General features: G+C 39.9%; 1 protein-coding gene and 1 non-coding gene across 2 annotated transcripts; both read right to left on the minus strand.

The window, feature by feature from the left end:
• Positions 1 to 9,444: 9,444 nt before the first annotated feature.
• LOC140179249 (uncharacterized) lies at positions 9,445 to 11,223 on the minus strand. The gene is made up of 2 exons (XM_072217923.1): positions 11,035 to 11,223; positions 9,445 to 10,077 (listed from the first exon to the last, which is right to left on the minus strand). Exons 1-2 carry the CDS (start codon positions 11,221 to 11,223, stop codon positions 9,445 to 9,447), a joined length of 822 nt encoding a protein of 273 aa, XP_072074024.1.
• A 2,486-nt stretch (positions 11,224 to 13,709) lies between these two features.
• On the minus strand, positions 13,710 to 13,813 carry LOC112752622 (small nucleolar RNA R71). The gene has a single exon (XR_003177049.1). It is a non-coding gene; the product is annotated as a small nucleolar RNA R71 (small nucleolar RNA).
• Between the last annotated feature and the right edge of the window lie 11,434 nt (positions 13,814 to 25,247).

Below are 25,247 nucleotides of genomic sequence, written 5' to 3' on the forward strand. Positions count from 1 at the left end.
TACTTCACAAGATGAACTCCACTATGGTTTTTCATAACATTTTCTTTTATTTAGCTATAAGGACAAGCATACATTTAAGCAGGGTGAAAATGAAAACAGGGAACTTAGACTAGCACACATAGACTTAAGCAATGAAATTTTAAAGACAAAATTGAAAATTCCTAAGCTACTATGGATGCATGTTCTATTTCATACATGATTTTCCTTATTTTAAGCTCGAAGGAAAGAAAATGAAAAGGAACTCCGCCACCTTTTACTCATGGGGATGCCCATGCTCTCTCTATTGTTTGTCCTCTTTGTGTCCACTTGCATTTCCTTGTGTTCGTGTCATTCTGGCTCTTTTCCAATCCTCTAGTGCCTTCCTTACTGATTCATGACTCTTTTATGCTCTTTCTCTTTCTTCTTTTAGAGCTCGACGATGCCATGAGTGACCTTTGAATTTGAATTTTGTAGAAGTGTGGATGATTGCAGCTTAAAAGAAGTAGCTATGGGAGTATGTGAGAAAGCCTTCGGTGGAGGAAGAAGTTTTGTAGGTGGTTTCCAAAAGTAAGAAATGTGAGGAGAGGCTCTGTAAGGTGGGACAATATGGAATGAGAGGGTCACTTTTATGGAAGGGTAATAACTAAATGAAAGGTGTGGATTAATCTTCATGGGTTAAGGATGGACGGTTGGGGTTTAACATGAAATGAGCACAAGGATCACCATTTTTATGATGGGATTGGTTCGGTCTCCAAGGGTATCATCCTTCTAATGTTGCATGGCAACATTTCCCAATGCATTCACTTAGAAGGCATGTGTATAGTCCCCCTTTGTGAAGTGGCCGAACCTCCCTCTCAAATTGTCTCATCGATTCTCTTCAATCCTTCCATCATTTCCTATGTAAGACAAAAAGGAATAAAATTAATGAGCTTGGATAGTGGCGGCAAAATTAGAGAGTGGAATAACTACTTTTTAAAATTTTATTTTTAAATAACTAAGTGCTATTCATCAATACAACCCAACTGACTGATTAATTGTTCATGTATGCAACATTAGTGACACCAAACTTAGTTTGTGATGATGTGGTGTAAAAAGAGTTGATTGAGGCTCTAAGAGTAACACGATATGAATTGTGTTCTTGTCCTCTTAGTGTGCCTGGAACACCAAACTTGTTGTTCACTATACGTTGCCTACACGGATTCATCTAATTGTTTGTCAAAGTTGATTTGGAATTCATGAACCTTGCTTTATTAACTACTTTAAACGTCCTAAAAAAAACTGAAAGGATATAAAACATGGGTTGCCTCCCATGAAGCGCTTCTTTAGCGTCATTAGCTTGACGTTTTGCCTTTGTCAGGGTGGTTGGTAATGCCTCAGATCTTCCCCCCTCGTAGTGAATCTACGTGGTTCTTCTTTGCTTCCTTTGTCCTGAAATCAAACAAACAAGGTGCATCAAAGCTTTGTTTCAGGTCATGAGATCATGCATCATCCATTATATCATTCAATTCATGCAAAATTCTCATGGAATCGTGTAATGTTCACAATGTTTGCTTGAATCAAGATGTATGTGTATATTCACCCAAAACTTGCTTATTTACTAAGAAAATGCATGAAACTACCCTAAAATAATAAAGAAAAAGGTCAGTGGAACTGGCCAAAATGCCCTGGCATCAATGGCCAACCTCATAGAAGAGTTTTAACCTCTTACACTATCCCCAACCCAAGGAATTGTGGGAGCAGCATCCTAACCCCCAATGTCCATGCTAATAACTTCGAACTCAAGCCTCAATTGATTACCCTGGTTCAGAACAATTGTCAATATGGAGGAAGTGCTGCTGAAGATGCAAACCAACACCTCTCTTTGTTTTTGAGAATTTGTGACACTGTCAAAACCAATGGAGTCCACCCTGGCATCTATAAAATCTTGCTATTCCAATTTTCACTGAGAGACAAAGCAACAAATTGTTAGAAACCTTCCTTAAGGAAAGCATCACCAATTGGGATGATGTAGTGAGCAAATTTCTAGCCAAATTCTATCCACCCCAGAGAGTCATTAAGCTAAAAACTGATGTGCAAACCTTCAGACAACTAGAAGGAGAATCATTGTATGAAGCCTAGGACAGGTATAAAGCCTTGATCCGAAGGTGTCCAGAAGGAATGTTTAGTGAATGGGTGGAGTTTCAGAATTTCTATGAAGGCTTGTCATTACCTTCAAGGAAAGCTTTGGATTATTCTTTAAGAGGATCTTTGCAAATGATGAAAACTGCTCAAGAGGCACATTATCTTATAGACATGGTGGCCAACAATGAGTATTTCTACTCCCCTAAAAGGCAAGCAGCTCCAAAGAAAGGTATATTTAAACTTGAAGGAGTTGATACAATATTAGCTCAGAATAAACTCATGCACCAGCAGCTTCAACAGCAAATTGAAATGATGTCAAAGAGGATGGATGGATTACAACTTACAGTAGTAAGCACAACTAACCAACCACCTGTGGTGTGGGGACAGCAGGAGGAAAGCTGTGAAGAACAGCAGCCTGAACAAGTGCAGTACATGCACAATCAAGGTTCTGGACCAAATGACTTCCATGGAGACACTTACAACATATCTTGGAGAAACCATCCCAATCTAAAATGGGGAGAGAACTAGAACCAGCAACCTTGGCAGAGGAACTCCAACCAAAATAACATCCACAACACAAACCACCAAAACCATCAAAACACTAACCAAAATCCATATAGAAAACCACAAAACAATCGACCACAACCGAACTTTTATCCACCCAACAGTCCATCAACAAACCAAAATAACTTTCATCCCCCATCTACATCTCACACCCAGCCACAACCACCCCAACAATCTCAAAGAATCTCCAACTTGGAGATGATGATGGAAAAAATGATCAAGCATCAAGAATTGGCCAACAAGAACCATGAAGCTTCACTGAGAAATATGGAAAGACAAATTGGACAGTTGTCCATGCAAACAATAGTTGAAAGACCAACTAATACACTGCCAAGTGACACTATTCCCAACCCCAAGGGAGAATGTAAAACAATTCAGGTTAGGCGTGGAAAGACAATAGAGAATAACAAAGAAGCTAACAAGAAGCCAGCAGAGGATGATAAGGCCAACAGCAAGGAAGAAGTGACAATTAAAGAGAAGGACCAGGAAGAGCTTAAAAAGAAGAATGAAGAGTCACATGCTTCAAAGAAGGGAAAACAAATCATGATAGAGCCTCCACAAGAACAGAGGAAGGAAGTTAAACACTACATCCCTCCTTTGCCATATCTTTAGAGATTACAAAGGGAGCTCAAGGATCAATAGTTTCCCAAATTTCTAGAAGTTTTTAAGAAATTGGAAATCAATATCCCTCTTGCCGAAGCATTGGAGCAGATACCTCTATATGCTAAATTTCTCAAGGAGCTCATCAACAAAAAAAGAAGCTGGAATGAGAAGGAAACAGTGATCTTAACACAAGAGTGCAGTGCAGTGATTCAAAAAGGCCTCCCACTGATGAACGAAATTCTTATGCCGGTATAGAAATTAACAATGAGTTTGATCGTGAGTATAGTCTAACCGACATGCAAATATTGCATCAAACAATTCTAAAATCTATGACCGAGAGTATTAGTCCTGGGTCATCCTCCCTAGGAATTGCCTTAGAATGTGCATTATTGATTAGGAAGTCTTTTGTGGTCTTGAGAGTTGGTGCAAGAATTTAAGTTAATCAAAGGTAAACAACAATTGATTAAGATAAAGGCCTTGGCTAAGGGTGAGTATTGGAAGTTCCATCATTGTAGTTTCCTTCAATTGTGATAAGAATTGATTGTTGCTTCACTTAGTTAACCCCCTAATAATGGAGGAAAGTCAAGTGAAAGTAACTAACTTGAGTCACAAGTCCTTGTCTAACCCTAGGGAAGTCTAGCTTTAGTGCACTCCAAGTCAATTAGCAATTCTCAATTCCCAATCAACAATTAATATCCACTACTCAAGTGTCTCCAATAACTCAACCCCCAAGCCAAGTAAGAGAAATCTACTCCATGGCTAGGGTTGTCATTTTCACAAATAATTGGTGAGCAATCATAGAAGACATGATGAAATTTAGAGGAAAGAATTGAATTAAAGCTATCTAATTTAAGCAATCATCAACAATCAAGCAATTGAATAAAATTCCTCAATTCATTAATCAAAATTCAAAGTAACAAGGTCACAAATCTAGGTCTAAGTGAAGTAATCAAAAGAGCACAAATTAAGAGTAGAAGAAGAGTAGATCTACAACTTGTATCAAAGTAAAAGTGAATTAGCAATGGATCTCACCAACAACTCAAAGGAGAATTGTAATGGAGAAAGTAAAATCCTAGAGAGAAGTTGGAGTTTCTCTCTCTAAAAGCAAAATGTAACTAACTACCCAAATATGTCTTCCCAAAATGTCTAATTGTCTTAATCCCCATAATCCTTGGTCTTCTTATGCTTTTCCCGCCAGAATTCTGCCCTAAAACAGGGCATGCCTCTGCCTGAAATCGCTGGTCACATTTTCTTCTTAAAAATCACGTGCGGCCATCGACGCGTACGCGCACAGCACGCGTACGCGTCGCTGGGGCACGCGCAAGCAACTAGTGCGCGCGCGTCCAAGGATTTCTGGCCCAGCCATATAAACGCGCCAGCTTCTCATTTTGGCTCCACCGCGCCAGCTCTGAGGGTGCACATCCGCGCGTATGCGTACGGTGCGCATGCGCGTACATGCCCAAGTTCCAAAACTCTAATTTTCCATGCTCCTTCCATTCATACATGCTTCCTTCATCCCTTTTAGCCATTTTTGCCCCGTGACTTCTGAAACCACTTAACAAATGGATCACGGCATCAAATGGTAATAGAGGAAGGTTACGATATATCAATTTTAATGCAAAAGAAGCATGTTTTCATCTATGAAGCAAAGTTGGGAAAGGAACACAAAATCATGCATTTTTATATGAATAAGTATGGAAGATCATTGATAAAACCCTCAAAATCTATACATGATAAACCCTAAAAACGGGGTTTATCAACCTCCCCACACTTAAACTATAGCATGTCCTCATGCTAAGGGAAAGCAAAAGATCAAAGGATCACAAGAGAATGAGATTCATGGGATGCAATCTACTTACATGAATGCAACTAAGGTGTATGCCACTATCTATTTGGTTAAGAGCAATTCAATCTTTCTAGAACATATATATATATATATATATATATATATATATATATATATATATATATGCACATAGGGCAAGATGATGGGCAATGTATGAACTCTACCAATTATAGTCATCAAAGTGAAATATGCACAATATGCATGAAGAACGCTCGCGAGAGCCGGGAACAAGGGATTTAGCTTCGAACCCCTCACTGGAGGTGTTTGCACTCTATTCGCTTGGTGTATAGGGTTGATCACTCAAGTCTCCTCTACTTCATGCTCTTCCAAAATTTGTTCTTCCTCTAATCAATCAACAATTGTTCTATGCATGCATACATATATCATGAGGTCTTTCCTTAGGTTGTAATGGGGTTAGGGTTAAGGTAAGGTTATGTATTTGGCTAAGTGGGCTAAAAATTGAATCCTTTGATTAACTTAAGCTCCCCTCCTAACATTTATAACATCCTATACAATTATGTACTAACCTAACTACCCATTCCTCACTCTTTCACATACTCATGCATTTACTTTTGATCATTATACATATGCATTGATTTGTTTTTAAGCCTTACTTTGGGGCATTTTGTCACCCTTTTTTTTCTTTTTTTCTTGCTTTGTTTGTTTCTTCTCTTTTTTTTTCTTCATTATGCCTTTTTCTTCTCCTTTTGTTTTGTCTCTTCTTACGTTTTCTCTTTTTTTTTTATCAACGCATATGGTCTACACATTTGGTCAACACATGAATATGTATCCGCTTTCCGATATTTTTAACAAAATCAACAACATGTTCTTACCTCAACCAATGTCCCCCCCCCCCCCCCGCGTTTTCCCACGCTTGAATGACACACACACTCTCTAGCCTAAGCTATTCAAGTATTTAAATAGGACATTCGTAGTTTTCCACTTTTGGCTTGTGATGTGCTAAATTTAAGAATAAGTGGGTTAAGCGTAGGCTCAAAGTTGGTTGCAAAGGTTTTATTAAGGTAAGGTCATTTGGGTAAGTGGCCAAGTGAATTGATGGCGTCAATCATGTATATGCATTCATACATATAACAATGGACATATAGAGTCAAAAAAATTAAGGATCACAATCGTAGAGAAAGAACAATGCACACAAGAAGGAAGGTAAGTGGCTAGAAGATGTAGCCACGCAATTAAGCTCAAAACTCACTTGCTTGTGTTCTTGGCTCAAAATCCACGTTCCAAATTACATTCTTCAAACAAGCTTAGCATACAAAAGTTTTCAAAATTTTCAAAATTGGTAGGGTTGCCCTAAAATTTTCAAAATCCATTGTCGGTGCCGGAGATGTGGAAATTTCCGGTTCTTCCATAGGTGGTGCTAGGCAAATTAGAAGCTTCTTGACAAAAGTATACCGGTGTTGGTTGCGCCGCTCGTAACGATCGAGCTTCTTGTGGAAATCCTCTATGCGTTGCATGGATGATTTTGGTGATGCGGTTGAAGTGGTGGGAATGTTCATGGGAATGGCTAAATTCGGATCCTCGGTGTCTGCCGGAGGGTTGAGGTATCTCCCGGTTGGAACAACATTACCGTCCATCGGGATCATGGCCTCCGATCCTTAGTCTCTCGGGAAACACCGGCTGCGGCAACTAAGTCGGTCACTAAAGCGGGGAAGGATAGGTTTCCTTTACCGTGGATGCGGCCCATAGCCTGGTGAATGAGACAGGGAATATGCACCTATCTCTCTGTAAGGACACACCAAACCAACAAGGCTAACTCGGCAGTGATGGATGAGCCATGGGTGCTTGGGAGCACATAATGGGCTAGAATTTCGGCCCACGCAAGAGCCTCCCTGGTGAGAAAATGTACGGTGATGCCCTTGGGCTGGGGTCTCATCCTCCCTCGAATCCAGAATGATTCGGGTATGGCATTGACCTTGAGAACGGCATCCTAGTCAAACCCATATTTGCATCATGCCGACAAAAGCTCTTGATATGCATCAATACCTTTCGCTGACGGTCCGGTCTTAAGGACACTTTGAGTGGCCTCCTCTGTGACCGGAACTTGTCTTTGGTGCACAAATACCGATGCAAGGGATGATGAGTGGTAATTGGTGTAAAATTCCACCACCCAGGACAAGTTTGCTTCACGTGACTTCCTCTAGGAACTCCCATTGCCGCCGCTCGATGCGGGGCATCACAAGTGGAATGACATGAGCCGGAGGGGCTAGAAGAGGCTTCGCATGATAGTTCCTTTCTTTGATCAAGGGGTAGGCAAGTTTGCAGTATCGGTTGGGGAACTTGTTCGGATCCCTTGCCAGGTTGTCCTTTTCCAAAACATCAATGTTAGCAATGCTCCTTGTCTTATTGAGGAGGGGCTTGGCTCTAGGCGCTTGGTGTGCTTTCCTAGTAGACCGGGGAGGTACCTTCTTGGATGCCGTTCCTTGGTCTTTCTTGATAACCATCCTAAAAAGAAGGGAAAGGTGGCAAAATTTAACTCAAAGAAGCACCAAGAAACAATAGTCATGCAAGTGATAAAGCATAGGAGAATAAGTGTCTGAGATACGTGACAGCTGCAACATGTGACTAAGGCAACAATGAATATCATAGCCAATCACTAGCATGTGATGTAGGAGTGGCATAGGCATGCAAGCAAGAAGCATGAGAAGCACACACTCATAACATCAAGAGCAAGAGGTAAGAGTTAATGGGTGAGCATGTAGAAATGAAGCAAGAAGAGTAGTAAGCTCAATGCACATATGAACAAGCAAGTGAATGAGAAAGAACACTAAATGGAAGACACTAAGTCAAATTTAACTCCAAAAAGTCATGTATGCCTTTCATCAAACACTTGGTGTGCATCCCTTTTTGTGACAAAAATTAGAGAAGGGTGACAATGTAACATCCCACAAAGCATCATCAATCATCATAACATACCACACATTGCAAGGAAAAGCAATTAAGACAATCCAACTCATTAATGCAAGAGTAGGCCCCCACTTTTAACACCCATAAGAAATTGAAAAAGAAAGAAAATCCAACAAACAAACAAAACATGAATGAAAGCTGACTAAGAGGAAGAGTAAAGGAATGCAACTAATGAAAGGAAGAAAGAAAAGAGAGGGCTAAGCAAGATAAACGAAAAGTGAGGAATACCTTGAGAAGAGGGGGAAGAAATGGAGTATGTAAGTGAGAGAGAAGGTAATGAAGAGTATGGGAGAGGAGAGGGGAAAGAGAGGTGTGGGACCGCCGGAGGTGGTGATTGCCGCCGGTGGAGGTCGGAGGAGAGGAGGTAGAAGTGGTAGGAGGGGGAGTAAGAGTGGAGAAGAAGGACGAAGGTAAGAAGAGGGAAGAAAATTGAAAGAGAGGAGCGCTACAATGTAATTGGGTCGCAAGACCAGCGCGCGCGTGCCATGCACGCGTGCGCGTGCAGGGGCAAAATACAGAAGGGGCGCGGACGCGTCTAATGCACGTACGCGTAAAGTGGGTGATATGCAATTGTGCACGCGAGCGTCAGGTGCGCTTATGCGTGCATCTTAGTTGTGCCCCCAGCACAATGTGGGCACAACTTTGGCTCAACTCTCAGGAAAAAGTACCAGAAATTGTATTTTACATGATCGACGGCGATGCGCACGGTGCGCTTACGCGTCGATGTACATAACGTCCGAGGGATGCGTGCGCGCCAGGCGTGAGTCGAGTCAGGCGTAAGGCACAGTGTTAGCCCAAAATTAGCACAACTCTCTGGAAAATGAACCAGGAGGGCAGATGGCACCATCAGCGCGTACGCGGCTAGTGCGCATACGCGCGCTTTGCGCGATTAGGGTCATGGACGCGTACGCGCCAGGTGCACGCATGCGTGACTCGTGTTGTGCCTGGGGCTCAGTGTTGGTCCAAAATTGGCACAACTCTCTGGAAAATGACCCAGGAGTTGTGAGTGGCCTATGGCGCGTTAGCACCTAGTGCGCGCACGCGCACCTCCCTTCCCTTTTTATTTTATTTTAGGACATGAAAAATGCATATTTATCATGAATTCAGTGGGCAAACAAGCCAAAAGGGTCAAAAACACCCACAACTCCATGCAATACCTAAAGATGGGCTGTTTTCTACCACACAATCAATCTATCTATTGAAAAATCAATGCAAGTCTTCATGAACAATTTATCCAAGGCAGCCACAATCAAATCTAACCAAACAATGCTAAAGCTAAGCAGTCAAAAAATAATGAAGAATTCAAGAACTATATACAAAAGGGGTAAAAAGATAGATCTCACCACGGTGGGGTGTCTCCCACCTAACACTTTTGTTTAATGTCCTTAAGTTGGACTTTCACTAGCTCATTGCTCCTTGCCAAGAGGTGCATCTTCCAAGAGGAATACCTCAATCTCCTTATTGCTCTTCATTTGCTCACCATGATACAACCTGAGACGGTGCCCATTGACATTGAAGATATCCGGACTTGAGGGATGGCGCAAATGGTAGACCCCAAAGGGTTCCGCTTTCTCCATTCGATATGGGCCTTCCAATTTTGATCTTAGTTTTCTGGGCAAGAATCTCAATCCGGAGTTGTAAAGGAGGACTAGATCGCCGGCTCTAAATTCTCTTCTTCTTATTTTCTTGTCGTGCACGGCTTTCATTTTTTCCTTGTAAAGTCTCGAGTTCTCATAGGCTTCCAACCTCAAACACTCTAATTCCACTAGTTGAAGCTTTCTCTCAACTCCGGCCCCACCCAAACTTGGATTGCATTCCTTGACGGCCCAATATGCCTTGTAATCTATCTCCACCGGTATGTGGCAAGCTTTGCCATAGACCAACTGAAAGGGGCTCATGCCAATCGGTGTCTTGTATGCCGTTCGGTATGCCCATAGTGCATCGGTAAGCTTGGCACTCCAATCTTTTCTATTGGGCTTCACAATCCTCTCCAATATGCGTTTAATCTCTAGATTGGAAACCTTTGCTTGGCCGTTTGTCTATGGGTGGTAGGCCGTAGCCACTTTATGTATGATGTCGTATTTCTTCATTAGCCCTTCCTTTCTCTTATTGCAAAAATGTGAGCCTTGGTCGCTCACAATTGCTCGTGGCGTCCCAAATCTACAAATGATGTTATTTCTCACAAAGGAAAGGACCACGTTAGCATCGTCCGTCTGGGTGGGTATCACTTCCACCTATTTTGGACACATAATCAATGGCTAGTAGAATGTAGAGAAAACTATTAGAATTTGGGAATGGCCCGATGAAGTCGATACCCCACACATAAAAAATCTCACAAAATAGCATGGTTTGTTGGGAATTTCATCCTTCTTGGAGATGTTACCAAATCTAAGGCATTGAGAACAAGATTTACAAAAACGAGAAGAGTCTTTGAAAATAGTTGGCCACCAAAATCCACAATCTAGGATTTTCCTTGCCGTTCTTTGAGGTCCATAATGGCCTCCTCCTTTGGAGGAATGGCAAGCTTCCAAGGTATGGATTACTTGATCCGAATTACTTGATCCGAATTGTTTGTAGCCTCCACCAAAATAGTTTGTAGAATGCACCTCCGAATTACTTGATCCGCTCCATATCTCCAAAGGTATGGATCATCCCACACATAGTATTTGGATTCGCTTTTTAGCTTATCCCTTTGATGTTTGGAGAGATTAGGAGGAAACGACTTCCGAGTAATTTGCAATTGGTGCATATCAAGGAATGACTTCCGAGATTGCTTACAAGCCCTCAAAGGGAAGAGAATCATTAATAGGAGTGGTATCGCCTTTGGTGTGTTCAATGCGACTTAAGTGATCCGCCACTAGGTCTTGCGAACCACTCCTATCTTTAATTTCCAAGTCAAATTCTTGCAATAATAAAACCCATCTAATCAATCTCGGTTTGGATTCCTTCTTAGCCAACAAATACTTTAACGCCGCATGATCCGAGTACACTACCACCTTAGAACCAAGTAGATATGCTCGAAACTTGTCCAAGGTAAAAACTATTGCCAATAGTTCTTTTTCGGTGGTAGTGTAGTTAGATTGGGCTCCATCTAGTGTTTTTGATGCATAGGACATGACATATGAATTCTTACCCTCGCGTTGTGCTAACACGGCTCCCACGGCAAAATTTGAAGCATCACACATTATCTCGAATGGCCGACTCCAATCCGGCCCTCGCACGATGGAAACTTGATGACTCTGAATTCACACCCCATTCAAAAAAAATGGTGAATCAGTTCTTCTGGCAAGTGCACCAAAATTATCGTCAAGTAATAACCCACAGTGGAGTGGGATCGTATCCACAGAGATTGGTAAATTTGAGCAATGTTAATCAATTGGTGAATTAGTCAAGCAGATAAATAGATTGTGAGTACAGAATTTTAAATGACAGAATTGTAAATGGCTTGATAAACCATTATTTTATGATTTATATTGTGTTTAATTGAGTGGTTTTATCAAATATTTACCCACTTATTCATATGATTAGCATGTATTTACAATTCCTTTCCAAAATTGTTTATGATTGAAAACTTGCTTCCTAGAAACTTTTAATTATGTATTTTAATTCTCCTTTATCCCATTCGATGCCGTGATCCGTGTGTTAAGTGTTTCAAGCTTCATAGGGCATGTATGACTTAGAAATTGGAGAGGAGGCTTGCAAAAATGGAAGGAACACAAGAAACTAAGGAGATGACCAGCGAGCAATGACGCGAGCGCATGGCCCAAGCGAACGCGCGAAATGGAGAAGTTGCAACGACGCAAACGCGTGCCTGCACAAACGCGTGGATTGGAGTCTGCACGAATGACGCGAACGCATAAACAACGCAAACGCGTGACAAGGAAAATCACTGAATGACGCGAACGCATGGACGATGCGTACGCGTGACCTGCGCAATCTGAAAAAATAACAAAATATGCTGCGGGCATTTTGGGCCGCATTTTGACCTAGTATTTGGCCCAAAAACACAGACTAAAGCTAGGGAACGTACAGAAACTCAGAGGAGAGACCGATAGACACACACAGAGATTCAGATTCATCACATTAGGATTACTTTAGTTTTAGATATGAATTTAGATTAGTGTCACATTGATAGTTTATGCTTTTGCTTTGGATTTTTGGATGTTGAAGAGCCATTACTTCCGTGAAGACACTACTTTAGTTTGTTTCCTTATTCCTTTACTCTTTTCAGTTGATTATTGACTCTATTCAAATAAGTATGTTACATTTTGAGTTTAATAATATATAAAGTTATTTTTATTTTTAATTAATTTTAAGTTTCTATTTTATTTCGTTTAATTATGTCTTCTTATATTTTTATGAGTATTAATTCCATGTCAATGGAGTAGATTTTCTACTTGACATGGGGGTTGATTAAGAGGAGACACTTGAGTTGGAATGCTCAAGTGCCTAGTTAAATTGGACGTTGTTGGCTAATTCTGTACTTACTAATGCTAGACCTTCCCAAGGGAGAGGACTAGGATTTGCAGGTAAGAGTTAGCTCAATCACTTGACTTTCCTTTATTTAGTAATGGTTAACTAAGTGAAAACAACAACCTCTTTACACTACATTTGAGAAGATTCCAACAAGGATAGAACTTCCAATTAATCATTCCCCCAATCAAGGCCTTTTTATTTAGAATATCAAAAATTATTCTTAATATATTTTTATTGCTCTGATTTATAATTAATCAATTGCTCATTATTATCCAACTTTCAAAAAAAAACCTTTGGAAAAATTCTAGTTAATAAAATAGCACTCTTTCCTGCAACTCGTTGGAAGACGACTTGGGACTCATACTCCCATTATTTTTATTTCTAAAATTTGTGACAACCTTTTTTAAATTGATAAGCAGATTTTTGCTGGTTAAGAACTGTACTCGCAACGTTATTTCTATATTAATTTCTTAATCGGCTAATTTCTGCCTCGTCAATTTTTGGCGCCGTTGCCGGGGAGTTGCAATAGTGTGCTAAATTATTAATTAGTGTATATATTTTATTTTTATTTCTGTTACCATGAGCTATTTATTTTTCTCAATGAATGACGCGTTCATTGCCTGATCCGAGTTTAGTCTCATTTGATCCTGAAATTGAAAGAACTCTTTCACATATTAGATGAACTCGACGTCAGTTAGCCTCTGAGGGTGGTGAAGTGATTATTATCGATTCACCAGTCTCATCTGAGGGCGAATCTGAACCGCCATCTGAGAGCGAAATAAGCTCCTTTACTACTGATTCAGTTGATTCACGTGCAGATACCATGGCAGCACCTAGGAGAATTACCCTCCAGGAAGCTGGAGCCCCAGATTTTACACTGCAGCCGTATCAAGTGCATCACCCGACCGTAGCTGCAGATTTTGAACTAAAGACCGCACTGATCAACTTGATGCCCAAGTTTCATGGCTTACCTGCTCAAGAGCCTATCAAGCACCTTAGGGATTTCCAGACAGCCTGTTCTACTGTTAGGTGTCATGGTGCAGATGAAACTTCTATTCTGTTAACCGCTTTCCCGTTTTCTCTTGAAGGAAAGGCAAGGGAGTGGTACTATACTCAGCCTGAAGTGACCGTTACTAACTGGGATACACTTAGAAGAGAATTTTTGGAAAAATACTTTCCATCTAAAGTTACTGATAGATTGAGGAAGGAGATTTCAATGATTATTCAGGGCGAATCTGAGACTTTCTACGAATAATGGGAGCGCTTCAATAATCTCCTGGACGCATGTCCCCATCACATGATTGATAGACTAGTATTGATCAGCTACTTCACTCAAGGCATGAATCCCCAGGATAAGACTACACTGGAAGGTGCCAGTAATGGTTCTTTGAAAAATTACAAAACCGCAGATGAAGCATGACAGCTGATCAGCGACTTAGCTGAGTCCACTAGGAATCACAGACAGAGGCGCAACCATCCCAAAACTATTGCAGAAATTTCCTCTAGCAAAAAAACCACTGATCTGAACTATAGTATATGTGAAATGACCAACCTACTGAAACAGATGTAGTTAAATCAACAACTGGCACAACAAGCTCAGCCTTCACCACAACAAAGCCAACAGTTAGTTCCACAAAGAGTATGCGGGTTCTGTGCTAATTATAGTCATTATACTGATGAATGTCCGCAGCTCCAACAGGAAGACAACACTGTGGTAGCCACTCACAACTTCTATGATTGCTCGAATCAAGGATACAATCAACAAGGTGGTAATTACAACCAAGGTGGCAACTATAACCATGGATGGTAGGACAACTCCAACCAAGGTTAAGGAGATAATTCTAACCATAGCTGGAAGGATAACTGTAACAGAGGAGGTAGAGACAACAATGAAAACCAGAGGTGGAATAATAATAACAATAACAGACAGCAGAATCAGAATCAACCTTACAAAGCACCTCACCTAAGACAATCACAAGGAACCCAGCACAACCAACAAGTTCCTCAGATCACTTATTCTAATTCCTCATCAAATGACGAGATGCTCCGTTCTCTTGCGCAAGGACAACAAGACATGCAGGCTCAACTGAACTCTAGTCTAAATGGCTTGACTGCCACTTTACAACCTCTCGTCTCCTAGATGGATTCCTCACTTAATTCCACACATCAACCTTCAAACTCCAGTAGAATTCCTTCTCAACCACTGCCCAATCCCAAGGATGGCATCAATGCCATCACTCTAAGGTCCGAAACCACACTACAGGAAAGGAACCATGAGGAGCCAAGCCCACCAGGAAACGTGCCATCAGAGGATGTTGTGGAAGTGGAAGATGCTGAAGAGGAAGAGGACATACAAGACATAGTTGAAGAAGAAGCAGTTCAACCACAGAATGAAACACCAAAGGATGCAGAAGCTGTACAGAGCACCATTCTTATTCCATTTCCACAACTTATAAGGAAGCCCAGAAAGCGTATGGAACTTGACCCCAAAATGGTAGAAATATTCAAAAAGGTCGAGGTAACTGTTCCCCTTTTTTATGTTATTCAACAGGTACCTAAATACGCAAAGTTTCTAAAGGATTTGTGCATACATAAAGATAAGATCAATGAATTAGAAACTATTCCTTTAGGTAGTTCTATATCTGCTTTAATGGAAAATATACCTGAAAAATGTAGTGATCCAGGTCCATGTATGGTTAACTGTGCCATTTGAGGTGTAAATTTTTCTGACTGCATGTCTGATTTAGGAGCATGTGTTAGTATAATGCCATTTTCTATATATGATACTTTGAGGCTCCCTCCTTTAAAAAGGTCGGCAGCTCGTTTTGTGTTAGCAGATAAAAGCATTATTATAGTCATTGGAATTGCTAAAGATGTATTAGTGAGCATTAAGGGGCTCACATTCCCCATGGATTTCTACATCCTGGAAATGCCCCCTAATGACTCGGGGAGACCATCATCAATCCTGCTTGGAAGACCATTCCTGAAGACTTCAAAGTTCAAGCTGGATGCATTTTCAGGAACTTACTCCTTTGAGATGGATGGCAGAATAGTGAGTTTCAGTTTAAATGAAGCTATGAAGCATCCTCCGGAAGATCATTCAATCTTCCAATGTGATATTATTGATGAAACTGTAGCTGAAGTTCACCAGAAAGAAATGGAAGTGAAGTACATGGAGCAAGGTCCAAGTGTGGGGACACTTTCTGAAAACAATGAGAACACTTTACCATTATCACCAGCCCCGGATGATCCAGAGCCTAGCTATGAGCAACAATTAGAATTAAAGCCCCTCCATCCACACCTCAAGTATGCTTACCTTGAGGACAAGCAGAAGTTTCCAGTTATCATTGCAAAGGAACTTACCTCCCAACAAGAAGAACAACTACTCAGTGTGCTGAGAAAATATAAGAAAGCAATTGGATGTAGCTTGGCAGATATAGTAGGCATTAGCCCTCAAGTTTGTGAATACAGAATATTCCTAGAATAGGGAGCAGAGCCTGTCTGTCAACCTCAAAGAAGATTGAATCCCACCATCTTAGAAGTTGTCAAGAAAGAAGTAATCAGACTACTTGAAGCATATATCATTTACCCCATCTCAAACAGTGAATGGGTCAGTCCAGTACAAGTGGTGCGCAAGAAGTCTGGAGTCACAACAGTAAGAAATGAGCACGGAGCACTCCTGACAACTAGAGTGCATAATTCATGGAGAGTTTGCATTGACTATAGGCGTCTCAACCAAGCCACTCGCAAGGATCACTACCCCTTGCCATTCATTGATCAAATGCTTGATCGCCTATCAGGTAAATCCCATTATTGCTTTTTAGATGGTTATACAGGCTATTTCCAGATTCACATAGCTCCTGACGATCAGGAGAAGACCATTTTTACATGTCCCTTTGGAACGTATGCTTATAAAAGAATGCCTTTTGGCTTATGTAATGCACCTGCTACTTTCCAAAGATGCATGATGAGTCTTTTCTCTGATCTGATTGAGAACTGTATGGAAGTTTTTATGGATGATTTTAGCGTATATGGTGATTCATTTAGCCTTTGCCTGGATAGTTTATCTCGAGTATTAGACAGGTGTGTTAGTACAAATCTCGTATTAAATTTTGAAAAATATCACTTTATGGTGAAACAAGGAATTGTACTAGGACATGTGGTGTCTAATACTGGCATTTCTGTAGATCCAGCAAAGGTGGATGTTATTTCTAGTTTACCTTACCCCTCATCCGTGAGGGAAGTCCGTTCGTTCCTTGGCCACGTAGGTTTTTACAAGAGATTCATTAAAGACTTCAGTAAGGTAGCATTGCCTTTATCCAGATTGCTGCAGAAGGAAATTGAGTTCGAGTTCGGTGAGGATTGTATACAGGCGTTTGATAAGCTGACAATTGCCGTGACTCAAGCTCCAATAGTAAGAGGACCAGACTGGAGCCAGCCATTTGAAATAATGTGTGATGCTTCCAACCATGCAGTAGGAGCGGCGCTGGCTCAGCGCAAAGTTAATGATCCTTTTGTAATCGCTTATGCATCTTAAACTTTAGATGCTGCTCAATCTAATTACACTACTACTGAAAAAGAGCTTTTAGCTATTGTTTTTGCTCTGGATAAATTCTGAGCCTATTTACTTGGTGCTAAGGTAGTAGTGTACTCAGATCATGCAACTGTAAAATATTTACTAGCTAAAAAGGAGTCCAAACCAAGGCTAATACATTGGATACTGCTGCTGCAAGAATTCGATTTAGAAATTAAAGATAGGAGTGGTAACCAGAATTTAGTGGCAGACCACTTGAGTCGCCTTGAGAACATTAAGAATGACTCCACTCCTATAAATGATAATTTCCCATTTGATAGCTTACATGCAGTATCTGAAGTAGTTCCTTGGTATGCACATGTAACTAATTATCTAGTTAGCCACACTTTTCCTCCAAATTTTACTAAGCATCAAAGAGACAAGCTGAAAAGTGAGTCAAAATATTATATATGGGATGATCCATATTTATAGACATGTGGTGCTGACCAGGTAATTAGATGGTGTGTGCCTCAATCAGAATTCCAGTCTATTTTAGAGGCCTGCAACTCATCTGAGAGTGGAGGACATTTTGGCCCTCAAAGAACAGCTAGAAAAATCCGAGACTGTGGATTCTGGTGGCCTACTCTTTTTAAAGATGCTGCTGTATTTTGTAAATCTTCTTATCCATGCCAAAGGTTTGGTAATATATCCAAGAGGGATGAAATGCCTCAACAGATTATGCTTTTCTGTGAAATTTTTTATGTTTGGGGCATTGACTTCATGGGTCGATTTCTAAATTCTAATGGTTACTTTTATATACTTTTAGCTGTAGATTATGTTTCTAAATGGGTGGAAGAAATTTCTACTGGTACTGATGATGCTAAAACTGTTGTTTCCTTTGTTAGAAACCATATTATTTGTCACTTTGGATCACCACAAGCAATCGTGAGCAATCAAGGCACCCACTTGTGTAACAGGAGACTAACCGGATTATTGAAGAAGCATGAGATAATTCACAAAGTAGCAACAGCTTACCATCCCCAAACCAATGGGCAAGCAGAAGTCTCTAACAGAGAGATTAAACATATTCTGGAAAAGATAGTAACACCTCATAGGAAGGACTGGAGTGCCAGGCTACAAGACGCACCCTGGGCTTATAGAACTGCATACAAGACACCCATTGGGATGAGCCCCTTTCGCCTGGTATACGGAAAGGCTTGCCACCTTCCAGTAGAGGTGGAACACAAGGCTTTCTCGGCTGTGAGGGAGTGCAACATGAATTTTGAGGAAGCTAGTGCTGAAAGAAAGCTGCAATTAGCAGAGCTGGAAAACCTTCGCCTAGAAGCATATGATAACTCTAGGAGATACAAAGAAAAGATGGAGGTTGTCCATGACAAGCATATAAAAAGGAGAGAATTTAGACCAAGGGAGTTAGTTCTTCTTTATAACTCCAGACTGAGGCTTATTCCAGGTAAACTGAGATCAAGATGGGAAGGCCCCTATAGAGTAGAAAAGGCAGAGCCATACGGAGTTTTTCACCTACGTCATCCTACTAGCTCCAAATTTCTGAAGGTCAATAGACATCGCCTGAAGCTTTATCATGGTGAAAAGATGAAGAATCAAAAAGAACTAGAGGTCTTCCTCTTGGAAGACCCACCAACAGAGGCAGAATGAGCATAAAGAGCGTCCAACTTAAGGACGTAAAAGCAAAGTGCTAGGTGGGAGACAACCCACCTTGGTATGATCATTCCGTTTCAGTCTTAGCTTTATTTTCACTTTATTTTATTTTTCCGATGTTAATGAATCTTCTCATCATCCATGCATATAGCTGCATATAGTTTACATTAGCATTCTGTATATTCAAAAAAAAAAAAAACCACGCGACGCGGCAGCATCTCTGACGCATCCGCGTCACCAGTGCGTTTTGAAGAAAAGAGAATTGGAAAGAGAGTCACGCAAAAGCGTCGCTGGAGACGTGCCTTAGGCACAACCATGCCCACGTGACCACATCAATGACGCGTCCGCGTCGTTTGGAAAATGGCCTCCCACGCATCCGCGTCAACTACGCGAACGCGTGACCCTAAAAATCGACGTAAAAGAGGTATATGGCAGAGAGTTATGATGGAGTAAGGCTGGAATGGTGCTGGAAGCACCAGCCTTGCCACGCGGCCGCGTAGTCCTCCAAACACGGCCATTCACGTGATCGCGTTAACCACGCGATCGCGTCACTCAAATATTTTGGCAAAATAAGTTTGAGACAGAGAGTTGCGCGAACGCGTCGCTGCTCTCGCGCCATTCGGACAAATCAAGTCACGCGACCACGTGACCAACGCGTTCGCGTCACTTGAAAAACATCACACACCACGCGACCGCGTGACCCACGCGTCCGCATCACATGCGGCGCACAGAATATCCAGATCAGCCAAAATATCTTATCTTTTCTTCCCCAAATCCTAATTTTTCTTTTCCTTTATTATTTCTTTCTTCCCCCTTCTTCTTTCTCTACTCAATCTCACTTTTTACTTTCTCCTCCCTTATTTTTCACAACCATTATCAAGGTTCCTTTCTTTCTTTCTTTACTTTTTACTTTCCTTATTAATTTATGTTTTAATTTTTTTCTTTTCACCTTCATTATCCATATTTTCACTTCTTTTCTTTTCTTTTTATTCCTTTAATTGGTGTTAGAAATTTAACTAGGTGATTATTATCTTTTATATTTTGCTTGTAAATTATTGTGGAATTGTTTGACAATTATATATCACTTTTCATAAGGGTTGCTTGCATGTTCAATTTATTACTTTCCATGACATATTCAACATGCATGCCAAGTATTTGTGAAAAAGCCCGTATGGCATTGTGCACTATTTAATTTATTCTATGTTACTACTTTAATGCCTGTTTTTCACAAAAACCTTGTATATTTTATTAATCAAATATAATTGTCAATACAAACAGGTTGCTAGTTTGAATGACTTGGTAATCTAACTTGGACATTGAATGCTTGATCTATGCTACTCATGCCTTTGCCAGCATGCCAATAAACATCTTGCATTTAATTGCCATCACATGCACTTACTATATTACCTTTGATGAACTTTTCACATGTAATCTAGACCATGTGTTAACAACATCCTTTTTACCATGCATGGATTACCACCCATAACGTTCGCTCCCTTGCTCGAACCCTTGGCTTTACATATTACTTTCTTTTTCCTTTTTCAGGATGGCCACCAAGAAAGGTAAAGAGAAAGCTACTCTCAAACCACCAGCAAGGAGAGGAACAAAAAGAGCATTAGTGGCAGAGCCATCTTCAACAGCGGTGAAACCTTCAACAAAAAGAATCAAGAGGATCATCAAGGTCGATGAAAAAGAGAAAGCCTTCCCAGCAAAGGACACTGTGCAGTTCACTAACCGCTACTGTGAGCAGATGTTTCCCATCCTGGCAAGAAGGAATTATAACAATGAGCACCTTCTTATCCTCCCTACCAACATTTCTAAACTTGTTGAGCCCCGCATTGAGCGAAGACAATGGGAATTCCTATGAAGATAGCCACGGCAGGTTAATCTATCATGGGTAGTAGAACTCTACTCCAATTTGCACATCCCAACCATGCAGTCCGTGTATGTCCGTCAGAAGCAAGTCCCCATAACTAAAGAAGCCAGTCAACAAGCTTTAAATCTTCCCCCTGCTCCAGAAGGATTGGACGCATTCCAAGAAGCCTCATTCAAGCACCAGACATATCAATTTAACTGGGACGCCATTCTCAGAGTCATCGCACAACTTGGCACCATATGGATCTACGGATACCATCGATCCCGTCCTAAAGGGATATCGGCTTCAGCACTCACCTTGGAGGCTCGAGTATGGGTACAAATCATGTCCCATTACATTTTTTCGAGCACTCACGAGTCCTCCTTCACTGCAGACATGGCTGTTTTACTCTGGTGTATCCTTACAAACCAGCACCTCAATTTACCAAGACACATTTGGCATGCTATGGGACATGTACAAATTACGGGCAACTTACCTTTCCCTGTCTTGGTTTCAGATCTCGTCTCAGCAGCCAGAGTCTCATATAGAGCTGGGGATACCAAAGCCATGATTCCATGAGAGGATCAGTATGTTCCTAACAGGAAGTATATCAGACCTCCAGCAGCAACTATCAACCGAAACACAGAACAGGCACAAGATATTCCTTCTTCTTCAACACTACAAGCACCTTCAACAAACCAATTGCTCAACCAGATACTTGAGAGATAAGACCCGCTTGAATGCAAAGGAAAGCAGAGAGAGAGCCGTAACAAGTGCAGATTTACATACCTCAAAGAGCTACTTGTTGGTAACCAACCACCTAGAGAAGACTCAGACACCCTGGACTCCACTTCATATACCAGCACAGGGAGCCATGACGATCCCGATAGTGGTGATGCTGCTACCAGCCCCCCTTTGTTCCTGACAGATGGCACCGAGGACGGTGCAAAGCTTTAAGTGTGGGGAGGTCGGTCAATACCTGACTTCCGGAGGTAGTTTCTTTTATTTGCATGCATGTTCTACTTGATTGAAAATAATAAGTTTCTTCTAAGACCCTATTTTTGAAAAATTTCACTAATTTAAAATAAATCTTTTGTGTTAAACTTGTTAGAAGTTACAATTGGATCATAGTTTAAAAAGCTAAGAACACACAACCTGTGAGATTTAAGCTTAATTATATGGTTACATTATTTAACCATAAATATTTTATTCTTGTGTGTTTACTTCTCTATGATTGTAACCTTTATTTTGTTTCATCCTATATGTCCAATGTTTAATGTGTTATATGCATGCATATGATTGGGGCCATTATTTGATTCTAGCTCACTTATCCCAAATAAGCCTACCCTTTAAATTACCTTTGTTAGCCACTTTGAGCCTTTTAATCCCATTTGTTCTATATTTTACCACATTAATAGCCTTAAGCAGAAAAACAATTAAATATCCCAATTGAATCTTTGGATAGCTTAAGAAAGAAATTATGTGTTAATTAAGTATGGAAAAATTGTGAGAACAAGGGTTAATAAGAGAATGTGTCATGATAAAATAATAGGAATTTGGGTACCTACTCATGTGAACCTATAAAAATTAAAAATCCATGTGCATTGATAAGTTATGTTTATTTTCCTAGTTAATATATATATATATATATATATATATATATATATATATATATCCATATATAAGTAATAATTAAGTACTTAAATAAGGGGACAAAATTACCCGAATATTAAGCTAATAAAAAGATCAATGCATATGTGATACAAGTTAAAAGGAAAAAGTTAATACATGAGTATGTAATGCAGAAGTGAAAATTTTGGATAGCTAGGCATGATTCTAGAGTTATGCAGAGTAGATGTACACTGGATAAGAGCTTAGATTAGTCAAAGATTCAATTTATAGCTTACTTAGCCATATATATACCCTTACCCTTACCTTAGCCCCATTACAACCTTGAAAAGACCTCATGATGTTTGCATTGGTACATTAAATATTGTTGATTGGTTAGGTGAAAAACAAAATTTAGAAAGCATGATTAGAGAAGAGTAGAGTGATTACCCTATACACTTGAGAGAATAGAGTGCATATACACCATCAGTGAGGGTTCAGTGCTTAATTCTATGTTCCCTGCTTTCATGAGCTGTCTTCTTACAATGTTATCTGTTTTTGCTATATAAATTAAATTAGTGAGATCCAATTTATGTTTGTCTTGTAGAGCTTATTTACTTTTAGCCAAGTAGACATGAATCATATAGTTGCATTTATATATATAGGTTGCATTGCATTTCATGACTTTTGTATTTCCCTACTCGTTTATTTTATCTCCTTCAACTAAACATGAGGACATGCTAATGTTTAAGTGTGGGGAGGTTGATAAACCATTATTTTAAGATTTATATTGTGATTAATTGAGTAGTTCTATCAAATCTTTACCCACTTATTCATATGATTAGCATGTATTTACAATTCCTTTCCAAAATTGTTTATGATTGAAAACTTGCTTCCTAGAGAATTTTAATTATGTATTTTAATTCTCCTTTATCCCATTCGATGCCGTGATCTGTGTGTTAAGTGTTTCAGGCTTCATAGGACATGAATGACTTGGAAATTGGAGAGGAGGCTTGCAAAAATGGAAGGAACACAAGAAACTAAGGAGATGACCAGCGAGCAATGACGCGAGCGCATGGCCCACGTGAACGCGCGAAATGGAGAAGTCGCAGCGACGCGAACGCGTGGATGACGCGTACGCGTGACCTGCGCGATCTGCAAAAATAACAGAATACGCTGCGGGCATTTTGGGCCGCATTTTGACCTAGTATTTGGCCCAAAAACATGGACTAAAGCTAGGGAACGTATAGAAACTCAGAGGAGAGACCGATAGACACACACAGAGATTCAAATTCATCACATTAGGATTACTTTAGTTTTAGATCTGAATTTGGATTAGTGTCACATTGATAGTTTATGCTTTTGCTTTGGATTTTTGGATGTTGAAGAGCTATTACCTCCGTGAAGACACTACTTTAGTTTATTTCCTTATTCCTTTACTCTTTTCATTTGATCATTGACTCTATTCAAATAAGTATGTTACATTTTGAGTTTATTAATATATAAAGTTATTTTTATTTTTAATTAATTTTAAGTTTCTATTTTATTTCGTTTAATTATGTCTTCTTATATTTTTATGAGTATTAATTCCATGTCAATGGAGTAGATTTTCTACTTGCATGGGGTTGATTAAGAGGAGACACTTGAGTTGGAATGCTCAAGTGCCTAGTTAAATTGGACGTTGTTGGCTAATTCTGTACCTACAAATGCTAGACCTTCCCAAGGGAGAGGACTAGGATTTGCAGGTAAGAGTTAGCTCGATCACTTGACTTTCCTTTATATAGTAAGGGTTAACTATGTGAAAAGAACAACCTCTTTACACTATATTTGAGAAGATTCCAACAAGGATAGCACTTCCAATTAATCATTCCCCCAATCAAGGCTTTTTTATTTAGAATATCAAAAATTATTCTTAATATATTTTTATTGCTCTGATTTATAATTAATCAATTGCTCATTATTATCCAACATTAAAAAAAAACTTCAGAAAAATTATAGTTAATAAAATAGCACTCTTTCTTGCAACTCGTTGGGAGACGACCTGGGACTCATACTCCCAGTATTTTTATTTCTAAAATTTGTGACAACCTTTTTTAAATTGATAAGAAGATTTTTGCTGGTTAAGAACTGTACTCGCAACGTTATTTCTATATTAATTTCTTAATCGGCTAATTTTGGCCTCGTCATGGCTAAATTGTAAAGGAAAGCAATAAAATGCAGAAATGTAAATGGCAGAATAAAAATGGCAGAATCATAAATGACTCAATTGTAAATGGGAATGGGGAATTGCAGAATGTAAAAACAAGCTATAAAGAAAGTGATAGATAAGAATGGGGAAATTCATTGAGATAAGGAGATGTTGTCTCTTTGGATTAATTTCAGCTTTTATCCTCTTCAATCATGCAACTCATTGACCTCTTGGCAATCATGATTGATTGAGCCCCAATTCCTTGGTGACTCAATCTCTCAGATCTTGATCAATAGCCAATTCTTTGGTCTAATTGTTCATGAAGAGAGATATGATTGGTCCCTGATTACACCACACATCATCATAGGTCCAAGTAGAGGGAGGATTATATGTCACCATATCCAAACACCAAAACCTAGATCCTACTCAAGTGTGAGAAGAGATTTCAAGCATGGTTTCATGTTTCCTTTCCCAAGGTTCCCATGAAACCCATTTTGCATTCAATCTCTTTTCCAAGATAATTGAACACTAAGCATTAAAAACGAAATTCCTTCTAGCAAATCAAAGAGAAGATGAAGAGAAGAAGAATTTCACTTTCATTAATCCATCAAGTACAACAGAGCTCCCTCTCTCAATGAGAGGGAATTTAGATACTCATAGCTCAAAGAAAAGTACTCAAGATTAAAGAAGATGATGAAGTGTAAAAGTGAATCTAAAACTAGTCTCCCTAATTGCTTAACCCCCTTTTCCAGTACTTCTTGGGGGTATTTATACTACTCCTAGCTCTCAAAATAAAAGAATTACAAAAGTGAAAAAGGAAAATTATAATTTGGAGGGAAAAGAACTCAATAAGCGTGACTTCCCAGCTGGCGTGTGGCTGGCGCTTCAGTGG

This window comes from Arachis hypogaea, chromosome 15, assembly GCF_003086295.3.
Source record: "Arachis hypogaea cultivar Tifrunner chromosome 15, arahy.Tifrunner.gnm2.J5K5, whole genome shotgun sequence".
Classification (NCBI taxonomy): Eukaryota; Viridiplantae; Streptophyta; class Magnoliopsida; order Fabales; family Fabaceae; genus Arachis; species Arachis hypogaea.

Excerpts from the sequence above, each read along its gene's own strand:
- LOC140179249 (XM_072217923.1), bottom strand. The coding sequence starts at position 11,223 with ATGTGTGATGCTTCAAATTTTGCCGTGGGAGCCGTGTTAGCACAACGC. Across the intron at positions 10,078-11,034 it reads CATATCTACTTGGTTCTAAG|ACAAACGGCCAAGCAAAGGT; the intron begins GTGGTAGTGTAC and ends TACCACCCATAG.